The sequence below is a fragment of the Peromyscus californicus genome, unplaced genomic scaffold, assembly GCF_007827085.1.
Source record: "Peromyscus californicus insignis strain IS unplaced genomic scaffold, ASM782708v3 Scaffold_13__1_contigs__length_99412109, whole genome shotgun sequence".
Taxonomy (NCBI): Eukaryota; Metazoa; Chordata; class Mammalia; order Rodentia; family Cricetidae; genus Peromyscus; species Peromyscus californicus.
Genome location: NW_026294424.1, coordinates 1,568,707 through 1,592,834, shown reverse-complemented (window position 1 = coordinate 1,592,834; position 24,128 = coordinate 1,568,707). Strand labels below are relative to the sequence as shown.

At 52.4% G+C, this 24,128-nt stretch overlaps 2 protein-coding genes across 30 annotated transcripts in view; both read left to right on the top strand.

The window, feature by feature from the left end:
* Positions 1–2,296, top strand: part of Jakmip1 (janus kinase and microtubule interacting protein 1) — a 123,088-nt gene extending 120,792 nt beyond the window's left edge. For 4 of the 8 annotated variants that reach the window (XM_052736082.1, XM_052736077.1, XM_052736075.1 and 1 more), the window contains one exon: positions 2,102–2,296. In XM_052736082.1, coding sequence (XP_052592042.1) covers positions 2,102–2,166 — 65 coding nt within the window. In that variant the 3' untranslated portion in view covers positions 2,167–2,296. Of the gene's footprint in view, positions 1–253; positions 679–2,101 lie in introns of those variants that run through there. The other 4 variants (XM_052736079.1, XM_052736081.1, XM_052736078.1 and 1 more) reach the window with 1 other exon arrangement.
* Positions 809–24,128, top strand: part of CUNH4orf50 (chromosome unknown C4orf50 homolog) — a 92,145-nt gene continuing 68,825 nt past the window's right edge. For 17 of the 22 annotated variants that reach the window (XR_008217632.1, XR_008217633.1, XR_008217634.1 and 14 more), the window contains exons 1-4: positions 2,461–6,169; positions 11,218–11,356; positions 14,314–14,859; positions 23,062–23,176. Coding sequence is in view for 15 of the 22 variants with exons in the window: in XM_052736064.1 (XP_052592024.1) it covers positions 5,883–6,169; positions 11,218–11,356; positions 14,314–14,859; positions 23,062–23,176 (1,087 nt within the window). In the remaining 7 variants the exon portion in view is untranslated. Of the gene's footprint in view, positions 1,347–2,446; positions 6,170–11,217; positions 11,357–14,313; positions 14,860–23,061; positions 23,177–24,128 lie in introns of those variants that run through there. The other 5 variants (XM_052736060.1, XM_052736061.1, XM_052736059.1 and 2 more) reach the window with 5 other exon arrangements.

The following is a 24,128-nucleotide window of genomic DNA, read 5'->3' as shown; positions in this document are numbered from 1 at the left end:
GCTGGTCATTGTATGTAGAAAGAATAAAGGGATGGCCTGAGGTATGGGAGACAGCTCACATCATGTCCCAGTGATAGAACCCTGGGGCTGGAGCTATCCAAACCCTGCTCCTTCTGTCTGGGTTGTGGAGGAGGTCCTCTGGGCAGCTATCAAGAGGTCAGGATGGCAGGGGCTTGAAGATATGCTGGGGCCCTTTCCATTCTTCTTAACCTTGGATTTTTGTTTCACTTCAAACTATTTCTGGATCTTGCAGGCTAAAGAGAGAGCTTTCGGAATCACCTGAGTCCCCGTGGTGCCCCATCCTCACTCAAACCAAAATCCAACAGTGCAACAAGCTATTCAAAGTCCGGAGCCTGAACACAGAACTTATGCACATTTGACAGTCACTTAAAGGGGAGGCCTGGGGACCTGGCCAGCCTCTGCTGTGGAACTCTGCGGGACAATGGGCGCCTCCCCAGTGTCGCCACTGTGGCATCTCCAAGAGCCAAGGACAAAGATGGATCTGGATGGCAGGAATCTAAGTGCAATTAGCGGAAACCCAGGGCATGAGAGCTGCTGCCTCGGGGGATAGGTGCAAGGCCTGCCCCCCTGCTGTGTGCCTCCCTGAAGGCACTCTGTGTGCCTAGATGGATACAGACACCCCCTCTGCCCTCTGTACATAAATCTCCATGGACTGACTGAGTGTGTCCTTCTGGAGTCTGTCTGCCAGAGCAACCAACACAATCTTTGGCTCCAGGCACAGCTGGACTTGCAGCTGGGGGCCAGCAAGAGAGAGTTGATGTGGGAGCCATGTGGATTGTAGATTTTTGAGGAAAACTGAAGGCTCCAACACTCTTATAGGTGTGACAGCCTAAGTCCCAGAGCATGGGCATGCCTCAGACCAGGGGGGAGTGAAGACTGAGAGAGCAAGCCCAAACTGCCTGTTATAATTTTTAGGGGCATCCTAAAAAAGAGCTCAGGCTGTTAGAGCAGTACCCGGAGCCTCTGAGTTCAGAGGTCTGAGGCCAGGGGTACCCTTCTACCCTAGAGAAAACTACCATAGAGCCTTCACTGCCCACGATCCTTGGGAGAGAATAGAGTCATCTCCTCAGGTGTTGGAGACTCCCCAGAGCACAGAGGGTAGGATGGGGGTGGCGCACCCTAGGTTCACTGGAAACTAGGTTCTGGAAGTCCACTTGCAGGGGAAATTCCCTGAGAAGTAACTTTGAGATGCTCCTGTCAACCTAGGGCAGGTGAGGTGGGTCACCTCCAAAAGGTATCTGCCTGTGTATGTGGCTGTCCTCTCCCAAACTCGGGGCAGGGAGAACGTTCGCCATCAGATTGACAGAGTGAAAGAGGACATGATGGTGAGTCTGTGTGGAGGAGCTTGTGGTGAGTGGAGTTGTAACCTGGTGGTAGCAGGCCAGATGCGGCCTCTTGCTGTGTAGTTGTTGGACCAAATAGGCGGCACCATGATTTCCTGGAAGCAGACAGAATGACTGGAGTTCAGGTCAGGTCCATGGAGGGAACCGTGGAGCAGAGACCTGACATGGTAGGGAAGCCATATCTAAAGACAGGAGTGAGGGCAGTGCTCCGTGTCGAAGCGGGCTGTCCAGTTAGGAGGCCGTCCCAGCAGACGTGAAGTCTCAAGCTTGAAGCAAACCCACCAGGATGGCTCAGAAGTGCTGATTCTCTGCTGAAATCCGAGTCCCCAAACACCTATGACCCACAAGCCCAGCCTCTGGGACTTACCAATACTCAGTGGCTTAATTAAATTCCAAGGAACCTGTCTTTGACAACAGAGACATCTGAGTCATTGAGTGGCAGGAATATGGGCACCAGTCAGGAAAATGGAAGGCATGCCTGCTTTCCCTGGTAGGAGATACAGGGGGCCACTATTCAAGTGACTTCTGTAGTCAGGTATCCTGGGGCATCCCAGAGAATCATGGAGAGGTTGGCCACTCTGTCCCTGCAACCATATGTCTAGAATCCTTGTAGACTGTTCTGGAGTGTGGTCCTTATACCTCTGTCCATGCCCACTGTGAGGGAGAGGGCAGCCTCCCTGACTGCTTGGCTTTTTGCTCAATACCTTATGTGATGGTGGCCTTAACTCTGCAGTCAGACCCATCTGGGCACTCCCAGCTCAGCCATGTCCCTGCTGCGGACAAACCGTGTGTGTTCTTGTGACTCCGAGGAACACAACTTACAGATCCCAGGCCATGCCTCATGGAAGAGCTTCTGTGATCACAACTGGACAGATGGACCTGCATCATTCCACAGGACCTCTGACACCCCAACAGCAGCTGGCTGGAGCAAGCATCTGAGTCCCTCATGGGGTGGTCTTCCCAGGAGTTATCTCCCCACTGTCCAGCCTGGGCCAGTGTCCACTCCTTCTCAGGAATCTGTTCATGCCTGAGAGAATGCCGCTCACACAGGCATGTGTGCAAGCTGCCCCAGTTTCTACTAGGTCCCAGAATTCCTGGTCACTATCTTAGGCATTGCTACCTAAGTCCCCATTAGGAACAAGCCTGGCTATGAGCCACGGTGCTCAGAGAACCACAGAGCTGCATGGCATCACAGGTGCGCATCTCCTCTTTCCAGCCCTGGGTCCAGCAAGGCACAGTCTCAGGGATTAACACTTGTGTGGTTTCCAGGGGAGCAGAACTACAGAGTCAATCTCCAAGGCCACTGCTGCATTCTTCTGTAGCTAGGAAGGCAGGTGGGATTTTCCATGACCCTCTTCCCAGGCTCACTAGGAGGATGAGGTCCCTAGCCCACCCTGCAAAGTCTTTTAATACAAGGTGCCACTTCGGTACCCGAGTCTCTAAGCCAGTGACATGCAATCTCGAGGAGGAAGAGAAGCTGAGGATTCCGGGCCGTTCTGTCACTCTTGCAGCCTATGGGGGCTAAGAAGAGAGGCCCAGGCTGGGGCCAGGTGGTCAGCTGAGCTGAGAACTGGGGGCCTGCAGCTTTAAAAGGGAGGGTACCCCTAAGGCTGTAAGACCTGTGTCCTACCAGGTCCTCTTCACTTTGCATCTCTAGCTGGTCACAGAGAAGTTTGCACTCAAGTGCCCCTGCTGAGCACAGTGTAGAGCTCCACTCCTACCCATGTACCCATGTACAGAGACGGAGCCTGTGTCCTAGCTCAGCTCTCCATGGAGTCCACCCAGCCTGAGGCCCTCCGAGTGACTTCCTACCCTGGCTGGGCAGGGACTATGATGCTCTGGCATAATTGAGGGCCCTAGACCAGGGCCTTGTTCCCTGGAGAGTTGTAGCCTGCTTCCCCTTGTCTTTCTTTCCAAAGGTCAGGGTTATATGGCCCCCATTTCCCTTGGGTTCCCTAGCCGGGTTGCCACCAAGAGATACTCCCCAGCACTCCCAGTACCATAGGAATGGATTTTTTTTTTCTCATATTGAATCTCGGCTTGTTAAGGAACTTCCTTCATGGAGCAGAAAACCCCAAACCAAGCACTTTGGTGTCTTCTTTCTCTATCAAATTGTCAAAGAACTCTTAGAGGTTTCTGCAGACCCCAGCCCATGTGTGCAGAGCCCTACTCTGATGGAAGAAGGGGAGTCTCCGGGGCTGAACCTGTGTCCCCTCCCCCCATAACCCTTCACCTCAGGGCTGAGGTTTCAAGATGGGTGTTGCAGTCATGTGTCCTTTCTGTGGCCATCTCTCAGTCATGTCTCCTAAGGCACTGGGGCCCCTGTCCTTACAGACACTCTCTTGAGGCCTGTTCCTCAAGGGAAATGGGGCCAGAGGCCCACCCCTCTACCCAGCTCCACCTCTTCTCCCCCTAAGTCTTAGTGATTCACCAAGAAGAACTAGCAGTCATGGGGCCGTTGTGGGCAAGAAGGGCTCTTTTTCAGGAACCCATTTCTTGGTCTTTGCTGCCTTCAATGAACAGCCATTTTCCCACTGCAGGTGGCATCTTGTGGCCAATGTTTCTGGGGGCTCACATGACCGGCACTTGGGGAGTCCTCCCCATGGTGAGGGAGAGGACTGTTTACTGTGTGTGGTGTCATTTTGCAAGGTGCTGGCCACTTGCCCAGTAGCCCGCAGCAGCTAAGCAACAAGGCTGGTCACAGCCCAGACAGCTGAGAGCGAGACCCAGGAAGCATTACTATGCCTCGCACATTCAGCCAGTATTTAGCTTTGAGGATGCACTGGGCTCTCTGATCAGGCTGTGAGAATCCATTCACGTACTCTGTCACTGGATGCGGATGCCTGTACTTACACGGTGCCTGGAGATCCTTTTATGAGATGCTCGGTACCTTGTCCAGATCCATACCTGAGACAGGATTCAAACCTAAAGAGTCAGGCCCAACACCCGGGATTCAAGTTGATCTTCCTGTCCCTTAAGGCCAGTGTTTCACATTGCTGATTCTGCCTACCTGCCCAACTCTTCTGCAGCTCTTTACCTGTAGCTCCTGTCCCTGCATTCCCCCAGACATCACTCTTGGGAACTCAGAAGACCTCTCAGCAAAGGTAGAAAAGAGAGCCACTGGCTTCATTGTTGGAAAGCATGAAGCCGGTGTAAGTGTGTCCTAAACAGCCTAGAGGGGCGCAGGCAGGATGCTCAGGGCGGGGTACGTGTGCTTTCCAGCCAAACCCCATTGCATCTCAAGACCACAGCTGCTCCTACCAAGAATGGCTCACCTCAAGTGTACTCATTAGCTGGGTAACCTCCTGGCTTCATTAAGTGGATCTACACAAAGGGTTAAAATAAATGTCCATCTTTATGGCAAGAGGCAGTTGTCTGAGAAAGACCAGGAAATGGCGAGGGATTGAATGTCCGGCAATGTGCAGAGGTGGGGGAGGGGAAATGAGGTTTCCTTCAGGTCCCACGGGGCTCTCCTTCAGAGATGAACACGTCTGTGTGCTCTGAGGAAAACGCACTAAGAAACGGGAATGGAAACGTCTCTTATCATTTTCTGGGGAAGCAAAGCCTCTTATGGTCAACCTTCTGTCCTTTTACCTCTCTGCCTAGTCCTGGCCGCTGGTGTGGTTGGTGGCCTCAGCTCCTTCCCTCTGTAAACCCTTTGATGTCCCCTTGGAGCAGCCGCCTCCTTGACTCTTAAAGGCTGTGACTGCCCTGTGCTCACAGCGAGATGCCCAAGAACCCTGAGCGCCTGTGTGAGCATGCCCCTTCTGTGGGCCGTGTGGCCAGCCACTCCTGTCCTGTTGGCTGTGACCCGGGGTGTACCTCCATCCCAGGGATCTCTGCCTAGGCCTGCCTGATGCTCCCTGCCATTCCTGCTTTCCTCACCCTCTGGATCCCGTCCCCAACCCCGAGCTCTCAGGGACTTGTCTGCTGCCCAGAGGCCAGTTTCATTCCACACTTGATCTCATGGCTCCCGGGCTCAGCACACGCACTCTCAGGTGTGGAGTCAGACCTGGCTGTTCCTTCCCATCTGTAGGGCTTGGACAAGCTCTTCCACCTTCTGAGGTCTCCATTTTACCATCTCTAAAATGGACTGTGGGTCCTTGGTAAGTATGTAGTATACTCAGACAGCCCCACAGAACCTCGTTCACTACGGTTGGGATGAGCTTTGCTTGCTTTGAAGAACCTGTGAGGGGTACTCCCTAGAAAGTTACCTTTTCCTCTTTGCGTGCATTGCTAAGCACTGAATTCCATCTGACTGGTCTGAGCCTCGTTCTAGCCTTGGTGTGTTCTAGCACGCCAACTTGTAAAATGAGCTGCTTGTCCGTATCGCATGACGTTTGTGTGGATGAAACCCAAGCTACTCACTCATGAATAATCCACCTGTCCTTGTTCTCCTCAAGGGACATTTTCCCGGACACTCCAAAGGCATGGTAGTCACCTCAAAAATTTCCAGAAAATCCATGCTGCAGACTCATTCTATTTTCCTTAAGTCTGGGCCGATGAAATGTTTCCGGGATGGAGCCGACGGCCCAGGAGCAGACCGAGAAGCGCTTCAGCTACGTCATCAGAGCTCCCAGCGGCGATGGCTTTGATGTGATGAACGTGGATGTGAAGATTGACACGTGCTGGGTGTTCCGAGATGTGGAGGAGGGTGATGACAACGAGCAGGGAAGCCTTCCGGAAGCAGCCAGCAGGCCAGACTTGGACACGGGGCTTCTCAGGGAGCAGCTGGGATCCTCGGAGCGGAAGCTGTTGGCAGCTGGGGACAAACATGGGATGTCCGAGTCAGGGCTAAGGAGCAGGTGGGTGTAACCTTGTGAGCACTCTTTGTTGTGTGTGTGTGTGTGTGTGTGTGTGTGTGTGTGTGTGTGTGTGTGTGTAGGGGGAGTGGATGAATTCCTTTGACATCATGGTCCTTTGACTCCTGTCTCCAGCTAAGGTCCTAGGCTCGCCAGAGGTACAGAACCAGCCTTGGGCGGTTATTTGCCCTCTCTTCTCCTATCCGTCATGGTCCTGTTCTGCCCCCGATCCCCATCCACTGGGTCCAGTCAATGGGACGCACTGGCAGTCAGTGAGGAAGGGAGAAGCCAGACACCTTCCATTACCTCCATTCTGTTGTGGCTGGGCCCAGGTGATGTGTGCCTCTCTTCTTTGTTGGCCCAACTCCTGCTGTATGGCTTGGTCCAAACCCTGGTCACATGTTCCCCCTGGGTAGTCCCCTAGCTCCGGGACCAGAAGTGGCTCCAGAGTTGGTGGACCAGCTGTCTGTCATCTCTGTCTGGCCTCCCAGCTCTTCTATCATCTTGGTACAGGGTACCAAGCAGCTGTTTCTCTCTGCTGAGCCTCTGGAGTGAGCCCTGGTGGAGTCAACACAGACCCTGAATGGCCATCGGAACCTAGGTCCTTTTTTCAGACCACATCCTCTGGCTTTTTCCTAATGGTATCTCCCCTCCCTTTTCTCTACCCCTCCCTCGTTTTCCTCTCTTCCACTCCCCTCTCCTTCTCTTCCTGTCTTCCCTTTCTTTAGTGGTGCTGGGGTTGGACACAGGGGCTGCTAGGGCCTTGCATGTCCTGGAGCAGCACTGTTAGCTGCCCAGTCACACCCCAGCCCTCCCAAGGACTTTCTTCTCCTTCCTTCCTTCTTTTCTCTCTCTCTCCATCCCTCCCTCCCTTCCTTCTTCCCTTCCTCTCAAGAGGAGGGACTAACTTTGGCCCACTGTCTTAGAGGTTTCCATGGTCAGCTCGTTTTATTGCTTTAGGCCCGTGACAAGGTGGGAGCATCATGAAGGATGGGTGTGGTGAAGGAATGCCGTTCTTCTCATGGTAGCCGGGGGGGGGGGGGGGGGGGGGGTTGTCCCTCAGAGTTTCTTGAGACGTTATGTGTTAATCATTTTTCCTGTCACTGTGACCAATTGCTCAGTTAATGAAAGGAACACAAGTTCATTTTGGCTCACAGTGCGTTTCAGTCTGTGTTGCGGATCTAGTCATCGATTAGGACTTATGGTGAGTCAGGCCACTTTGGTGGAGGCACCTCTGAAGCTGGAGCCCAGGGTGAGGCCATATCCACTGTTCTCTTTGAAGATGTGGTGTGCATCTTGCAGGAGAGGGCCAGGGGATAGGGAGATAGGATCCACGGCAAGACTGAAGGGGAAAAGGGACTACTCTGGCCGCACTTGGAGTCCCTTGAGCCCTGTGATGTATTGAGTGTTATTACCTCCTTTTCTGGATGGGGGAACCGAGGCTGAAAGCATAAACTATAGGGTCAGGGCTACGAAGAGCAGAAGTAGGGTCTGAACGGCCCACTGAGGATGCAGATGCCCGGCTGACTTCCTGGTAGGTCTGTCTCACTAGAAAACAATGAGTGACTGGGAGTGCACACTGGACCTGCTGCAGCCACAGAGTTCACACGCAGGGCTGACGAGATGGCTCAGTGGTTAAGGTGTTTGCCGTCAAGCCTGATGACATGAGTTCAATTCCTAGAACCCCAGGGCTGAAGGACAGAACCACCGCCCACAAAACTGTCAGCTGACCTCTACACATGTGCTGCCCCACCCCAACAAAATAAATATATAGAAAACAAGGTGAATGATGCCTGAGGAACGACACTTGAGGTTGTCACCTTATCTCCACAAAATTAAAAAAATAAAATAAAATAAAAAATTTAATTTAAACAGTGATAGCATCCCAGCACTTAGGAGCCCAAGGCAAGATGATCATTGTGAGTCACAGGCCAGCCTGGGCTACAGAGTCAGATCTTGTCTCAAAAAATGAAGTTAGTTAATCAATGAAAAGAAATGGATAAAATATAAAAATAACATAGCCGTATTTGTTAGAAAATTGAAGGGGAAAAAAAACCCAGCCCATTCCTATCTCACCGGACTGTAAGTTTTGCAATCACTTCTGACCCAAATGCAGCAAGGTCACACTGAGGGCTTGTCACACTCTTGCCTGAGTCAGCCCTACCTGCCCAGCAGGTGTTCAAGGTTAACCTTAAGACTGGAAAACAGGATGAGAGTATGCTCTCTTACGAAGGAGACACCAAGACCTGGGATGTTGTGTGACTGTGCCTGTCCATCCCTAAGGGCACTAGGACTTGATTCCAGGTGCCCGGAAGTCTAGTCTGTGGCCACTGTGGGCCCGTGTGTTCATGGCAGAGCCCCTGGACTCACAGTCTCCTCTGTGGCACTGTCTTCGCAAGCCTCACGTTTGATTAGTTTAGTCAGAGAAAAACACTCCTTGCCCATTTCATGGTCCTGAGTGTATGGGTTTGCAGTGGCTGCGGTGACAAGTGGCACACACTAGGTAGCTTTTCTTGGGACATAGGGGTGGTGGGATTGGAGACAGGATTTCCCACAGCCCACGCTGGCCTCAGACTTGATATGCAGCCATGGATGGCCTTGAACTCTTAATCCTCTGGCCTCTCCCTCCTGAGTGCTGAGATTATGGGCATACAGCCGTGAAACTTGGCGACTTGAGAACAGCCTACAGAGATGGGACTAAAGAGATGGCTCAGACTGTAAAGGTCCTGCTGCACAAACATTAGGACCTGAGTTTGGGTCCCCCACACCCAAGTAAAAGCCAGGGTGAGTCAGGCAGAGATGAGGGAGCAGTAGAGCCCGCTGGCCAGCCTACAGCAAGTGAGTTCCAAGCTCAGTAAGAGGTCCTGTCTCAAAACAAATAAAAAGTGGAGCGTGGTTGAGGAAGACATGCCACGTCCGCCTTTGGCCTCCACACACGTGTACATTTGCATTCACACAGTGTTTCTAAAACAAAACAAAGAACAGGAATCCTGGCTCAGTTGATTAACAGCTCTGGAAGCTGGAAGTTAGGATTCAGGCTTAGCTCAGGTTGTCAGTAGGGTCTCACCCATTCCAGACACCCTTGGGACTCACTCCTAGGTGTCTGACCCTCAGCTGAGCACCCCTGAGCACCCCTCCTTGGCTCCCAGCCCGTCTCCAAGATGCAGCAAGCGTGGTGCCTCAGTGGCTCTGCAGCTCTCTTCCCTACAGTCCGCTCTGCCTAGGCCTCCTTCTGACTGGCTAGAGGCCACACGATGTCTCCTCCCACAGACTTGCCTTACCTGCTCTGCAGCTTCTGTGCACATGGAGGGTGATGTCCTTCCTCCGGGGATCAGGATCTGGGAGTATCTGGAGCCACAGTTCGGCTACTGCACTGACCGTTTATTCTTGTGTCAGAAACAGACTGTCTCCTGAGCTCAGGACACAGGTTTCTCCCCAAAAGGAAGAGAATGGTTTCACTGTCTCTCTTTCGTCTCTTGGTGCCTCTCAAAAACAGCGAGAAGGTGCCAGTTCCACCTCCTGACTCATTCGCTCGAGAGGACTTACTCAAGTGGAGTAGGGGGACCTCCCCAAGGAGAGGAACCCATAATTGTGTTTTGAATTGTAAGACACCATTCTCTTTAATCCCAGCAAAACCCTGTGAGCAAAGTGCAGTTGTCTGTCTTATGGATGAAAATCTGAGGGCCATCGTGATAAACTAACCCCGTTAGGCTTCCATGGTGGTAGAGACAAAGGCAGGCAGCAGAACCAGTCCCTCCTTGTGGATCGGGGGTCTGAGTCCGAGAGGGTCACCAGGTGGTCTTGGGTGAAGGAGAAAGCATGTGCGTAAGTGGGAGATGGGGGGTGTCTCACGCCAACGCTACCTAGAGTGGAGGCAGGGCTAGTACTGTCCTGGAGACAGAAACCTCTGGAGGGAGCCTTGCTCTGCCTTCCCCTTCAAATGTCACCATCTAATGTCACCTCTTCTGTTTGCAGTCAGGGCTTGTCCCCTCCCAGCTAGGCACAGTCTCTGCTGGTCATGCAGCACAGAGCTCTGCAGTCCCTTAGCCTGCTTCCAGTGCAGCATCTCCTGTAGAAGTACGAGTCACACAGACATGCCCCCCCCCCTTTTTTTAAAATCACAGAAACCTTCTTTTGACCATCAGTGTTTCCTTAGAAGACATTCGTAAGTTTGGAGCCAGAATGGGAGTCCACAGCGAGTAAAGTGAAAGGTCAGCCTGGAATCCACGCTTCTGTGTGACCCGGGGAAATAATCCACCTCTCAGGTCCTCACTTTTCTCCTGTGTGAAGTTCATTACCTGGAGGCTGGTTAAGTTGTGAGTATTAGTCCGATAGTGCAGAAAAAGCTCTTGGGTGGTTGGCCCCCACTCTGTCTCTTGGGCTTCATGGACGTGGGTTGCTAACGTAGGGCTGAGAAACACTTATGGCTGAATTCTGTGGCAAGTGACATTGTTGTATGTGTATACACACGTATGTAATAGGCATATCCATGCAATACCCATCCGCATGCATGGAGAGGCCCAAATAGGGCATGAGAGTGTCTTCCTCCATTACGCTCTACCTTATTGCCTTAAGGCAGGGCCTCTCTTTTAAATGGAAGTTCACATTTTGGCTAGGCAGGATGACCAGTGAGCTCCCAAGGTCTGTCTGTCTCAGTCTCCAGTGCTGGAGTTACAGGCACAGCTTTTATGTGGGTCCTGGGGATTTGGACTCAGATCCTCATGCTCACCAAATGAGTGCTCTTACCCACTGAGCCATCTTCCCATCCATGCAGTGATATCTTTGAGGTAGAGCAGAGACTTTCTAATGATATACGTATAGCTGGGATGGTGGCTCACTCCTGTCATCCGAGCACTGGGGAGGTAGAAAGAGAACGGGTATGATTTTGAGGCCAGCCTGGGCTACAGAGTGAGAGCCCGAGTTGATGATGTATGTGAGTGTTTTACAATGAAACTCTCAGACCAGTAGCTGGGCCAGATGACTGGAGTGGTGGGGGTGGGGTTTACACAGTTCCCGCCCTGAGCGAGTGTCTCCTGCTTCCGGTCCTGCAGGGTCCAGGAGCTGGAGCAGTCGGAGAGGAAGCTTCTCCTGAAGGTAGAACAGCTGAGTGCCTGCGTGGCCCAGGAAAGACGTGCCTCACTCTACGCCCAGGAGCAGCTGCGGGCGCTGCAGGGGGAACTGGTCAGCCAGGTTCGTGTCCCTTCTACTTGCCAGTGCCTGGTCGTGTGGTCACCCTGGGCCTCAGCTTCTCTGTCTGCTGTCCCCCTCCCTACCTCCCAGGCCTCCTGGGGAAGCCTGGGTGTCAGCATGTTCGTACCTTTCTCATGCCTGGGCTCCTGAGGACAGGAGGTGGCCAATGCAGGTCTCTGTCTTCAAATTGCTGCATGCAGGTGGGGACAGAGGAGAGATAAGAACCTGGTCTTGGGTGGAGGAGGGACTTGGGCACCTTGTGAGTGAGATGGGAAAAAGACGTTTCAGAGAACTGGGGGCAGACCTTCCCAGACCTTGCTGGGAAGGGAATATGAAGTGTGAGGCTGAGGTGGACCAATGTGCTGCTGTGGAAGGCTGGGGAAAGAGGTGCGTGTGGGGAGGGAAAGGCCGGGAAGTACGTCAGGGACTCCAGAGGGGTCACTGAAAAGATAACCTCCCAGCAAAGGAGCTGGCACTAGGAAGCCCAAGGAAGACAACTAAGACTTTGGGGAGTGTGTGTGTGGGGGGGGGGCAGAGCACAAGAGACACCTCCACCAAGAAGTAGTAAGTAGTTCAGGGGCGTGTTTTGGAGGAAAACCCTAGTTCTACTGCTGAGTTGGCTGTGTGACATTGGACAAGTGATATAACCTTGACAGGTCTCAGTTCCCTCATCTGTAAAATGGGAATAATATGGTACCCACCCCTCAGGTGGTCATATGAGTTAAATGACTAGAAACCTGTAGAATGCTCAGAGAGGTGGGCATTTCACTAATGTTATCCATCGGCCATTCTTATCCATCATAAGAAACCTTCCAGCAGGGGAGATGATTCAGGGCACACCGAGGAAGAAATAGCAGATGGATCTGGATCTCTGCAGTAGGTACCCTGTGATGCCCGGGCACCCAGCTTCAGGGATTGCACTTTAAAGCATAGCTTCGGGGTTTTGAGATTGCAGGGTGCAGCCCATTCGTGGGATGGGAACTCAGTACGAACAGGCGGTGCCTGCACTAAAGGGAGTGCTGTTTCTCGAGTCTTGTTCAGCTGTGCCTTGGTGTGTGTGCATGACCTATGTGATGGTCCTGTGTGTCTGTGACAGTGGGCAGCCATGGGACAGCCAGGCAAGGAGCCCGACTCGGCTCAGTTCAGCCCTCAGGTACTGGGGGGTCAGCACTCTTGCCTCTCCCCTGACCACTGGAGGCAGAGTCACATGAAATTGGCTCCTGGGCTCACATGCCTTTAGCTTCTCAACCCCAGGGGAGTCTTCCTAGCAAGGTAGAGGGTACTGGGGACACATGGTTTCTCTGAGGAGACGCTGTAAGGGTTTTTGAGCCTTGCTCTCGACACACCTGGGATTCGCCAGGGGAGTCAGGGACAGTCCTGCATGGAGATGCTTATAGTGTGATGGAAAATGAAGGGCAAGGGTACCATGTAAGCTAATTGCGTTGTGGCATGAGGGATTCTGGGGAGGCTCTATGCCCTTTCCACATGCTTCCCTGTTGTTATTACTGTCTTGAACAACATGAAGGCATTCAGACAGATCTGTCAAGAAACCTCTTTATAGATTCAGGGGCTGGGCCAGGGTCACATGTGGCCCAGCTGCAGCCCAGCCCCCATCCAACCTTAACCTCTAGCCTTTATGTTTTTGGTGGAGACTTTGGCATGTGGTAGTCAGTATTGCAGGGATGTGTGAACAGGCTTTGGGCATCTTTTGTGTCTGATCTGTCACAGATGGCAGCTTTGCTCTGGTCATATTCCCAGGAAGCAAAGAGGCTTCATTTCTGCAGTGAGCTCTGATCATCCTGAGAGGTGCCAAAGGCCCACCCACTCATGCTGTGGATCCCCAGGCACCCAGAACCACACAGACACCCACTACAGAATTCACACCATTGTAGAGCCGGGAGAATTTACATCCAGGAAACGCAACTCCACACCTGACCAATAAACTACCCCACAGAGCCTGCCTGAGATGGCCCGTGCTTCCTTTCTTCTTTGGGGTGTGTTTCTCCCACCTACGGGCTCTCTGGCAGCAGAGGGTGGCAGGTAACTGGTAAGAGAAAGCTTACCACAGAGGTAATGTTTGTCTCGACACATTGTGAACACTGAAGACCCCCGTTTTTTCAGGGTGGTGTTGCACTGTATGTGGTAGGGAGAAGGCAAGGGGTCCAAATATGGAGAAGTGTTCCCTGATCAGGTGGATGGCCGAGGGACAGAGGGAGGCCCTTGAGTCAGACCCAAGGCTGCCATGCTGTGCCCCAGAGCTGGCTGCAAGAATTTTAGCTGTCCCACTGTACAGGTAACTTCTGAGTGTGTGGCGGGACTAATGGCAGCCTTATTGGAGGTGGGAGAGGCATTGAGTTGTGAACAGCTGCTGTGGTTTCCTGGCCCCTGCTCAGCTCATATCACTGAAATAAGAAGTTCTGTGGAGTTTGGAAATTGGTGTGGACTGTTCAGACTGAGCAAATCCAGAGGCCTTCTGTAGGGTGTACTGCCCTTCCAATCAGTGCACTGCACACACACACACACACACACACACACACACACACACACACACACACACACACACGACTTAGGGAACTCATGGAGCTCCTGGGCTCATCAGTTTAGGGTGAGGTGAAGATGACTCTTGGCCACAGTGCCAGCAAACTCAGTAATCAGCCTAACTTAAAAAGTGTTTATTTATTTTGTGCGTGCACATACGTGCGTCATAGTGGAGGTCAGAGTCCAGCTTGTGGGACTGGTTCACTCCTTCTACCACGTGCCGGTCCTGGGGGACCCAACTTGGGTCTTCATGCTTGGTGGCAAGTGACTTTATCCTCTGAGCCATCTGTGGTCCCAATGTAACGTTTTAATGCAAAATACTTACTATGCACAGAATATGGGAATGTTAGGAAGAGAAATCAGAGCGAGCAAGGCGTGAGCCTGGTGCTCCCTGACGTCCCCATCACCACAACTCCTAGGTGCGGGAGGCGGAGAGCGCGGCCAGACGGCAGCAGCGGCTACAGGAGCGGCTGCGGCACAAGGACGAGGCTCTGGCAAGGCAGGCGGCAGCCCTGGAGCGCTGTGGGTGGGCGCAGCAGCTACAGCTGGGCCTGGTGCGGGAGCAGGAGCGCGTTCTGCGGGCGCAGGTGCAGCGGCTGGAGCGCGACGTGCGGCGCCTGGGCCGCGCTGCCGGCCTCCTGCTGGCACAGCTGCATGCCCCGGACCCGTTACCAAGTGCGGGCAGCCCCCGGCCGCAGATCCTGGCCGGTCCCCTAGGCACTCCCGAGGCTACAGAGCTGAGCGCACTGCGGGTCAGGGCGGAGCGCGCAGAGCGGGAGTGGGCGGAGGCGGCGCGCAGGCTGCGGGAGCACAGCGTCACCGAGCGGCAGCTGCGGGAACAGCTGGAAGAACTGCGCTGCTGCGTGTATGGGCTGACGCTGTCGGAGATAGGTCTGCAAAGCCAGGTGGAGGAGCTCGCCCAGCAAAACAGGCGCCTGCGGGCCCAGCTGGGGCGCGGTAGCCTGGTAAGTGTCTGGAACCCAGGACAGGAATGACCGCTTGCCCTCTCTCCTCTGACTCTTGTCCAGCCACTTGATCAAGGTCGTTCCTCAGCATCCTCTCATCATTTATGTGAACTAGAGGCCGGTCCATCCTTCACCATACCCAGTCTCCGTCCCTACCATCCATACACACGAGGTCACCACTGTCGTATGGTCACTCACTACCCATATGACCATCTACTCATCTGCCAACCATTTAATATCTACCCACTTGTCCACGCACTTGCAGACCCCCGTGTCCAACTACATACTACACCCCACCGCCATCTTCTGTTGCTCTTCCCCTCACCCACTGTTAAGGGTTCGAATGTGCAATGGCCTACCTCCCCCACAGGCTCATATGTTTGAGCCCTTGGTCCCCAGCTGCTGGTCCTGTTTGGGGAGGTTGTGGAACTCCACTTAGACCTGACAGGTGTGTTCAATCTGCAGCCCTTGCAGTCTCTCTGGGATAGCTATGAATGCGGCCCAACACAAAAGCCGAGACTTACAACACCATGAGGTTTTTAAAAAGCAATCATGCGGTTCTTGAGCATGGATGTGGTAGTGAAAATATTGGAGTCACAATGCTGAAAGGTTAGAGATGCCTGCTGGGAGGTGGGGCCTGGGTGGGGAAAGTGGGTTGCTCGGGCAACCTGCAGTTCTAGCTCAAGGCTTCCACCTACTGGAGCTTCCTGAGCTGTGAAGAGGCAGAGCCCCAACTCCTTCCCCAGCTGCTCCCAGCCCCACGCCTTCCTGGCCATAGTTGTAGTCTCTACATGAAGAGACAGAATAAGTCCTTCATCCTGGAGGTTGCTTCGGCCAGGTAATTTGTCACAGCGGCAAGAGAGATAACCAGTGCACCCCCACCCCAACACTAGTCTAGCCCCTCACACCCAGCCCAAGGCACCCCCAGACTCAGGTGTAGGAGATCTGGTTTGTAGATGGTACCTTGTGGCTGCGGAGTACTCACCTGGTGGAAGGGGCATGTGCCTCTATCATGAGAGTGATGGACCACCTGTGAGGGGCCCATTCCTAATTAATCACCTCCTCACATTGTTGCCTGGGTGATTAGATTTCACAACCTGTGAATTTGGGAGCACAAGAAACATTTGGGCCTCGGCCGCCGTCTGTCCACTGTCACCTGTGCTTCCTGGTGTCCCCATTCATCTATATCTTCCCCATCTGTCCACTCATCCAGCTGGTTGCCAGGCAGCCAGTTGCCCCTCATACCCTTCCCGGTTTGTCCTTCTGTTCACCCATCTATTTGACACTGAGTGGATCCCTACAGTGTGCAAGCCCTGTGAGAGACAGATCCTCAACCCACAGTATAGGTCTCCTCTGACCCAGCCCCTCCCCAAGAGCACTCACTCCTCCCCTGTCTTCCCTAGTGGTCATTCCAGGCTGTGAGCAACTTCCTCCCCTCCTGGGCTGTGAACTTCCCAGGGCAGGTCCAGCATCCACTGGTCTTTGCATCCTCCATTCCCAGCAGCAGCACATGGGGCCCCAGGGCTGCCTAGGAGAAAGTGCCATGGGTTAGGCATCTTCTGGATCTCTCCATTACTAGCTCTTTAAACATGGGTGTGTTTCTTATGCTGGGGCAAGAAGACTGGGCATTTATTTCCTCTTTAGTTGATGGAAGAGTAAACATGCGCATTTAATGTCTTCCTGCCATGTGCCAGATGTGTTCAGAGCTTCCTCTCAAAGCTTGTGGAGACAGGGGCAGCTGCTCTCAGCATCCTCGCTCCATAGAGAGGAAGCTGAGGCTCCGGGCAGTAGTGTCTTGTCTGTGGTCACTCATAGCTGTTGAGAGACAGACCTGGAAGACAGACCTTGGCATCAGGGCAGGTGGCTCCAGCTGCATTGGCCCTGTGTCCCTAAAGCCATAGTGAACTCAGTTCCTTTAAAGAAGAGGAGACACTTGGGAGATAGAGGCAAGAGGATCAGAATTCAAGCTACATAGAAAGTTCGAGGCTACCCTGGACAGTGGCAGACCCTGCCTCAAACAAAAACACAACAAAAACAGACAGACGGTACAAACCAATGGGAGTTGCTCACTTAAAAATTCAAACGTGTCTTTTAATTGGAACCTGGAATGCTCAAGTTCCCCGGATAATGGCCTGTCTCTTGCCTGGGCCAGCTTACTGATGGCGTCTGTGTTCTGTTGTGCATTTCACTGCTTTATCTCCGGCCTGTCCCTCCCGTGCACCTCTTGTTCAGCCACCAAGAAGAAAACAAAGTGTACACTTACCATTGTCTCCTTGTAATTCTGAAAATAAATGATGCGCACATGGAACTTGTCACTTAGCATCTTTTCTGTGATTACCATAAATGTGCTTTCATTTAGGCGGTTTGCCTGAGGCTTTATTCTCCCAGCTTGTCATCATCCTGAGCACTGGGACTCACTGTTCCTTCAAAACACTTCTCTGAGAGGAGTGGGTTCCTAGATGCCTGGCAGGGTCTTGCTCCTGTTTGCCCATTTCCTGTTCTCTCCTTTAATCCCTCATGTGTTAGGGAACAACCACAAGGCTGATGGAGGGACTGCCCAGGAAGGGCAAGTGATTTGGCCACAGACACCAAGACAGCATCAGGACCAGCAGGGAGTCACACCTCCTTCTGCTGTCCTTCCCTCTGGATCAGGGGCAAGAGTCAGTAGCTCTTTTGGGATCCAGGCTCTTCAGTGGCTGGATCAGGTAGGGTCTATACCCTCAGCTGTAAAGCCTTCACCAGTCACAAGCATCCACGACCTCACTGTTGCATGCTCTCTCTTCAGCAGGCCCTGCATCCCAAGGAACTGCACTGTATGTAGGGCTTTGACTATCAAAGCCCAAAGATGTCTAATGAAGGTCGCCTATGTTGTCCATAAACAGTGGTCCCTATGTATGGAGCAGAGGGAAAAACAGAGGCTGCTCTTAGGAACCCACGGGACATGCAACACTACTCAGTAGGGGAGTTGTGTGCTGATATGGGGAAGGAACTCCTATAGGGAACTGCAGGGGGATCCCACATAGGGGCCAGTAGTGATCCAGACTGGCCGGGATAGTCTTGGACTGGTTACTTAGCTTGTGTGCCTCAGCACCCTTATTATGAGATGGGACTGACACCCACAGACTGGGATGCTCAGCGAATGAGCCGCTCAGTGAGGAAATGATCACAAGAAGCCACTTGCCCCAGTCACAGGGACTGTCCTCATGTGGCTGTATTGCTGTAAGGAACAGAGACTGGGAAACAAGAGGTATGGAGTGAGTGTGTGTAGGGACCTGTGCAGCAGTCAGTCTTCACAAAGCTGCCATTTACCTGGAGCTGTGTGCTCAAGGCAGCCAGCTGATGAGGGGGTGGAGTTAGTAGCCCTCACTTTACAGGTGAGGAAACTGAGGCAGGTGGGGAAAGTCACGTGCTCCAGCAAATGGAAGAAGCCAGGTTTGAAGTGGGGAGCACAGACCCCACTCCCAAGATGGCCCTCTGCTTATTACATCTGATGGACTCTGGGAGCTGAGCTGTGAGCTATAGGGCGGGCATTGTGAGAAGACATTTCAGTTGCTGCTTAGCCACGGAGCACTGGCCCTGAAAGGCTCCCTTCGATGTTGTAAAGCACCCAGGGAGGCACTGGTGCCCCTGTCCCTAAGCTGAGTCTGGAGGAGTGAACGCCATTTGCCCAAACTCAGATAGGTGACAACTTTCAGAATAGGTTGCTTAGAAGCTAAGTCCCCAGAGGAGTGGGCCACTAGGAGGATTCTGAGGAAGGGCTCCTGACAGTCAAAGGAGCCGAGGAGGATGGTGGGCGGCAAACTGCCATTTGCCTGCTGGTGTGTTGGCGTGCTTCTCTGTGAGTGTTCACTGAGCTTCTGCAGTGTCCCAGGAGCAGTGCTGGGCCCTGGGCCTGGAGTGTGTGTGTGTGTGTGTGTGTGTGTGTGTGAGATCTGGGTATGACCAAGATCTCAAGATCTTGGAGGGGAGACAGACACAAGAACAAGCCGTGGTGGTCCTGGCTTCTAAACAGCAACATCAGAAGACAGACAGATGGCCATGACATGGCCTGGAGGGTCACTGAGAGAGGCTTATGTATAGAGATGAAAGTCATGTTGTTTGTCATCTGGGAGCTGAGGAGCTGGGGTGATGGGCCTTGCTGAATGTTTTCTAAATCTCCCTGTCCTGCAGTATACATAGAGTGACCCCGGCAACATCTGTGGGGATGTTTTCATTGCTGGGGAAGGACCCCTGCATGCACCTCTGTAGGACAGTGCCACCACGGGTTTGCCGTTCACTATAAAGCAAACAGGGGCGTTAAGAAACAGAGTCAAAGGGGCTAAAGAGACGATTCAGTGGCTAAGAGTTCTTGCTGCTCTTGTAGAGGACCAGGGTTTGGGTCTCAGCACCTACACGGAGTAGATCACAACTGCCTGTAACTCCAGCTCCCGGGAATCCAACGCTTTCTTCGGAGGGCTCCTGCACACATGTATTACAACATTTACTCAGGCACATACATATACACATAAAATTAAAATAAATAACTCTTTAAAAAAGATAGTTGACCAAAAGTTAAGTGATAAAGTACTTGCCTAGCATGTGTGAGGCCCTAAGTCCAATTCCTAGCAACACACACACACACACACACACACACACACGGGGGGGGGGGGGGGCGGGGGGAGAACAGAAGGAGATAGTCAATACAAGCAGCTATTAAAGAAGCCACTGCTATGCAGGGTTTTGGCCTTTGTAGACCTAAGCCTTTGGGGAGGGCTGTCAGTCAGTGAGCATTACATGCTGTAAGAATGCCTATACTTACTATGTGACCATGAACCTCCGTGGACAGATGTTTGCTCTTCTCACTGTTGTGACTGAATACATGACAAGAAGCAGTGTAAGGGAAGGAGGGCTTATTTCAGCTCATGACTTGGGGGTACAGTCCCAGCCTGGTGAGACAGGCATGGCAGGTATCAGGGACACGAGGCAGCTGGTCACATTGTGTTTGCACTCAGGAAGCAGAGAGCGGGTAGGACATGGGACCAGCTTATCAAGTGTGTGCTACCACCAGGCCTGTCCCCAGTAAGCCACTTCCTGGAACCAAGGGTTCAAACACATAAGCCTGGGGGGACGCTTCCCATTCAGACCACAGCACATTTTGAAGAAAGGAGTTCGCAGCTGCCAAGCAGCTGTGCACAACTGTCTCCACCTTAGAGCTGTTTGCAGCTGGCAGAATCCAAGGTAGCCTCAGTACCCCGTGAGATGGAGCCTGCATGGTCTCGCTTAGGCCAGGGTTTCTCAAATCACTCATCACACCTATCGCATAAGACATTTTCCCACAACGTAGGTATGCCAGCATATAAAACAGATGCACAGGGGCTGGAAAGATGGCTCAGTAGTTAAGAGCATGTACCCCTCCTCCAGAGGACCCAGGTTTGCTGTTCAGCACCCACATCAGGATACTCACAACTGCCTGTAACTCCAGTTCCAGGGGATCTGGTACCCTCTTCTGGTCTCTGCACATACCCCCGCACCCCAATACCCAGCATGTGCATACCCACACACAGACATCCAGATACACATAAATACAAATAAAGTAAGTTTTAAAAGTAGTTATACAAGCCAAACATTTACTGATGAGTAATAAAATTTTTATTTTAAACAATTCTTTTATATATTTATATGTTTAACATTTACTAAAGATTAAAGCAAATTTGCATGCTAATGAGTAGATGTGTGTATGTATTTTTGCATAAAGTCACACAGAGCAGCACGGGTGAGCACTACCAGGAACGCCTCATTTTCATTACATATTTGATTCTGAGTTCATTTGGTGTTCTTGGACATTCAGAACTCTTTTACTATTTCCAAGTTTTTGGTGACACTTAGTTGCACAACCCCGTGTGGGTCATGACACCCGTTTTAAGAAGCTGGGACTTAGGAGATATGTGGGCAGAGAACGTTAGGCAGCCCCAAAACCACAGCAGGAGAGTTTGGGGGGATTTGTTTCCTCTAAACTATTGAACAAAAAAATGCACAAAGCTAAAGTTTACATTTTGTGTAAGGAGAAATCTTCTGTTATCTGTGCTTAGAGAAAATCACAGAATGATGTACTGTGACACATAGATTCTTGTGTCTAGACATCATTGTATCACAGAGGAATCACACACCAAGGCACACCAGAGTCCAGGCCATTGTTCCCTCAGGCTGAGCAGAACACAGTGCTGGAAAGGATCAAGGCCAACTCTTCTCCTGTTTTCCATTTGACTTGCTGTGTGACCTTAGACAAGTTGCTCTCCCTCTCTGACTACTGATTCAATCACTCATGAAATGGGTGTGTGTGGACCAGATAAGTTATCATTTCAGCATCATAGCATGTAGGACGCCCCCTAGAGGTCTCCCTGGGGCAGAAATCGTGTGCATTTTCTGTGGCTGTGTCCCCAGGCCTGGTCCTTAGCTGGGGCTCAGTGAGCGTTCACGAAGCCATCCAGGCAAAGAAGCATGGCACAAGCAGGATGTGCAGTGAGTGTCATAGTGAACGTGTGGCCTTGGTGAAACACGACAAGTGTCTCTCTCTGTGCTGACTCCAGCCTTCCTTCCTCCACCTGCCTGTCCCTCCTCTCCTTCTACCCTCTCTTCTCCTCACCCTTACCTGGAGCTTGAGTCTTTCTCTGCCCATCCCCTCTTTTCCCTGTTTCATTTATTTTTTTCTTTTCTGATCTTTCTCTCCATCCTTCCTTCTCTCCATCTTTTTCAACCTTCCTGCATTTGTCTCTCCCTTCCTTCAGCTTTCCGATCTTCCATCTTGCTTTCATGCTGATTTTTAAACTGTTAAGTATGGCCAGGTGAGAACCGAGTGGACAGAAACAGAGGCAGGTGACGGGGCTATGAGCACAGGTGACAGTGGCCTGTCTGGCCAGGCCTGTCTGAACGCAGCCTGTTGTCTAATTAGGACGTGAACTGTTGCCTATGCCCTCTGGTTGCTCTTGGTTGAGTGCTCTCGTCAGTCCTTGTTGGAAGCTTCTGGAAGAATCTATGGCACAGCTGGGGCTGAGGGCCCTGACTTAGAAGCAAAAGGATACAGCACAAACCGTTGCACAGATAGATAAGAGGTCGCAGAAGGAGGGGCCGGGGGGAGGGTGATGGGGACTTGATTTATGAAAAGGTCAAGGAAGCCCAAAGAAAGCCTCCTGGGGACTTGACCACTGCTTCTGCAGGACACTAACTCTTATTTACTACCCTCTTGCAATAGCTTGCATGCTCCAAAGACTGAGCTGTTACAAAACTGATTCTAGGTGAGAGGCAGAAGTTTACTGTGTGTGGGTTTGCCCAGGGCCACTCAGGTACCCCGTAGCTCAACCACAGCCCTGCCCCATGCCTTGGGGTCTACAGTCCCTGGCTGGAACACAGAGCAAGGTATATGTGTGAGACTGGGAAGATGGGATTTTTATCCTGCTGGACAAGAGCGAGAAGTGGAAAGCATCCTGATCTGGTTTGGTTTCCAGTTTAATTTGCTGGTCAAATGTTCAGTGGGGTGGAGCCAGGGCCGGTAGCCAGCTACAAAGAGGCCTGTATGATGGTTTGCTGGATGTTAGGACCCTTCCCTAAAGTAGCAGAAAGAACAGCTTGTGTAGAGGCCCAGAGGCAGAGAATGTGGCTGGCATGGTGGCAGGCCAGGAGGCCACCATGTCAGGGGCAAGAGCCTACAGTGGTCATGACATCTGGAGCAGCTCACAGGTGGCCTCCAGGACCATGTTGGGGATGTTCCTCTCTGCTCACACAGCTGGCCTCCTGCAGGTCTGAGGGGCACTTTCTAGGTCACTGGCTACTGTCCCCTTTAGGACTTGCTCATAGGGGAACATTAAAAATTCCTGGGCAGATGCCAGCTTTCCCTGGAGGGACAGAGAGACCATACAGGAGCAAGGCTGGGACCAACCCCCCCCCCCACACACACAGTTTCTTGTCTAGTTGGACAGACTACTCCAAGGACAGACTGCCACCCCCTGTAACTTACTGAAAGAATCCCAAGAGTCAACAGAAACACTGTGGCCTGATAAACCAGTGGCCCTGGTTAGGCTCCATGGCTTTGAGCCCACTGCTCTCTGAATCTTAGTTTGCTGACTTTGGAGGGGTCTGACCATTGCTCTGAAGGGATCATAGGCATGGGCTTGGAGTGGACACTTCCACGGGGCACTTGTGACTGTTCAATTCTTTGTCTCTCTCAAGGGTGCCGTGGGCTGTGCACAGAGTGATTCTCTGCCCTCGCCCAGAGCAGTGGTGCCGGATCCTTGCAGCAGCCAAGGCTGCCACAGCGATGCTCGTGGACTTCAAGCCCCAGCAGGTTTGTAGATGCTGTGGTACACAGAGGGGCCACCTGACATCCATCTGATGGGCCAGCCCACTTAGTCCTCATGTTATCCTTACAGTGTTGGGTAGGATGGTTTGTTTACTCCTCTTACAGGCAAGCCAAGGCTCAGAGAGGCTCAAGGTCACACAGCTGGTCAGAGAGGCTCGAGGTCACACAGCTGGTCAGAGAGGCTCAAGGTCACACAGCTGGTCAGAGAGGCTCGAGGTCACACAGCTGCTCAAGGCCAAATCAGGGTGTGATGTTCCAGGGGCCATTAGCTTAGGATAACTGGACACTTAAACTTATGCACTCAGCTCTCAAAGGGTGCCAGTCAGCTGCCGGTTGGGTGTGGGGCCTTGTCCTCACAGAGACATCTCTGGTAAGCAGGGGCTTTCCTAGTCACCTTCCACCCAAACAACTCCTCAGGTTGAGGATGAGGCTTGTAGTGACTGTCAGTCTGACAACTACTGGGACTTTGAGGTCCCTGGTCTCTAACTGTCAGACATAGTTTCTTACCTCCCTGCTATAAGAGACCCTGCTTGCTCATGCTCAGCCCTCAAGACCTAAGAGCAGCCCAAGTCTGATGATACCCAGGGCCGCTGGTTGCAGGAGGAGGCAGCTGATGTCCCCCTTCAGTCATGTCTAGGGATCAGAGCTGTTGGGTGGGCCAAGATGGGATGTGACGTGGTGGGGCTATTCCTGAAATCTGTGCAGGGTCAGGGTGGGGTTATCAATCACCCTGTTGACAGATGAGGACCCTGAGGGTCCAAAAACTTCATGAGAATAGTCCAGATGTGGTCCAGGGGAGTATCTTGAGAACCAGTTCCTCTGCTCACAGTTGGTGGTCATTCATATCTTCCAGCCTCAGGTCCTTGCCTGGCTCACCAGAGTGGGGCTCATCAGGACTCACAAAGGCTAAGAGACCCGAGTCAAGAGAGACATTTGT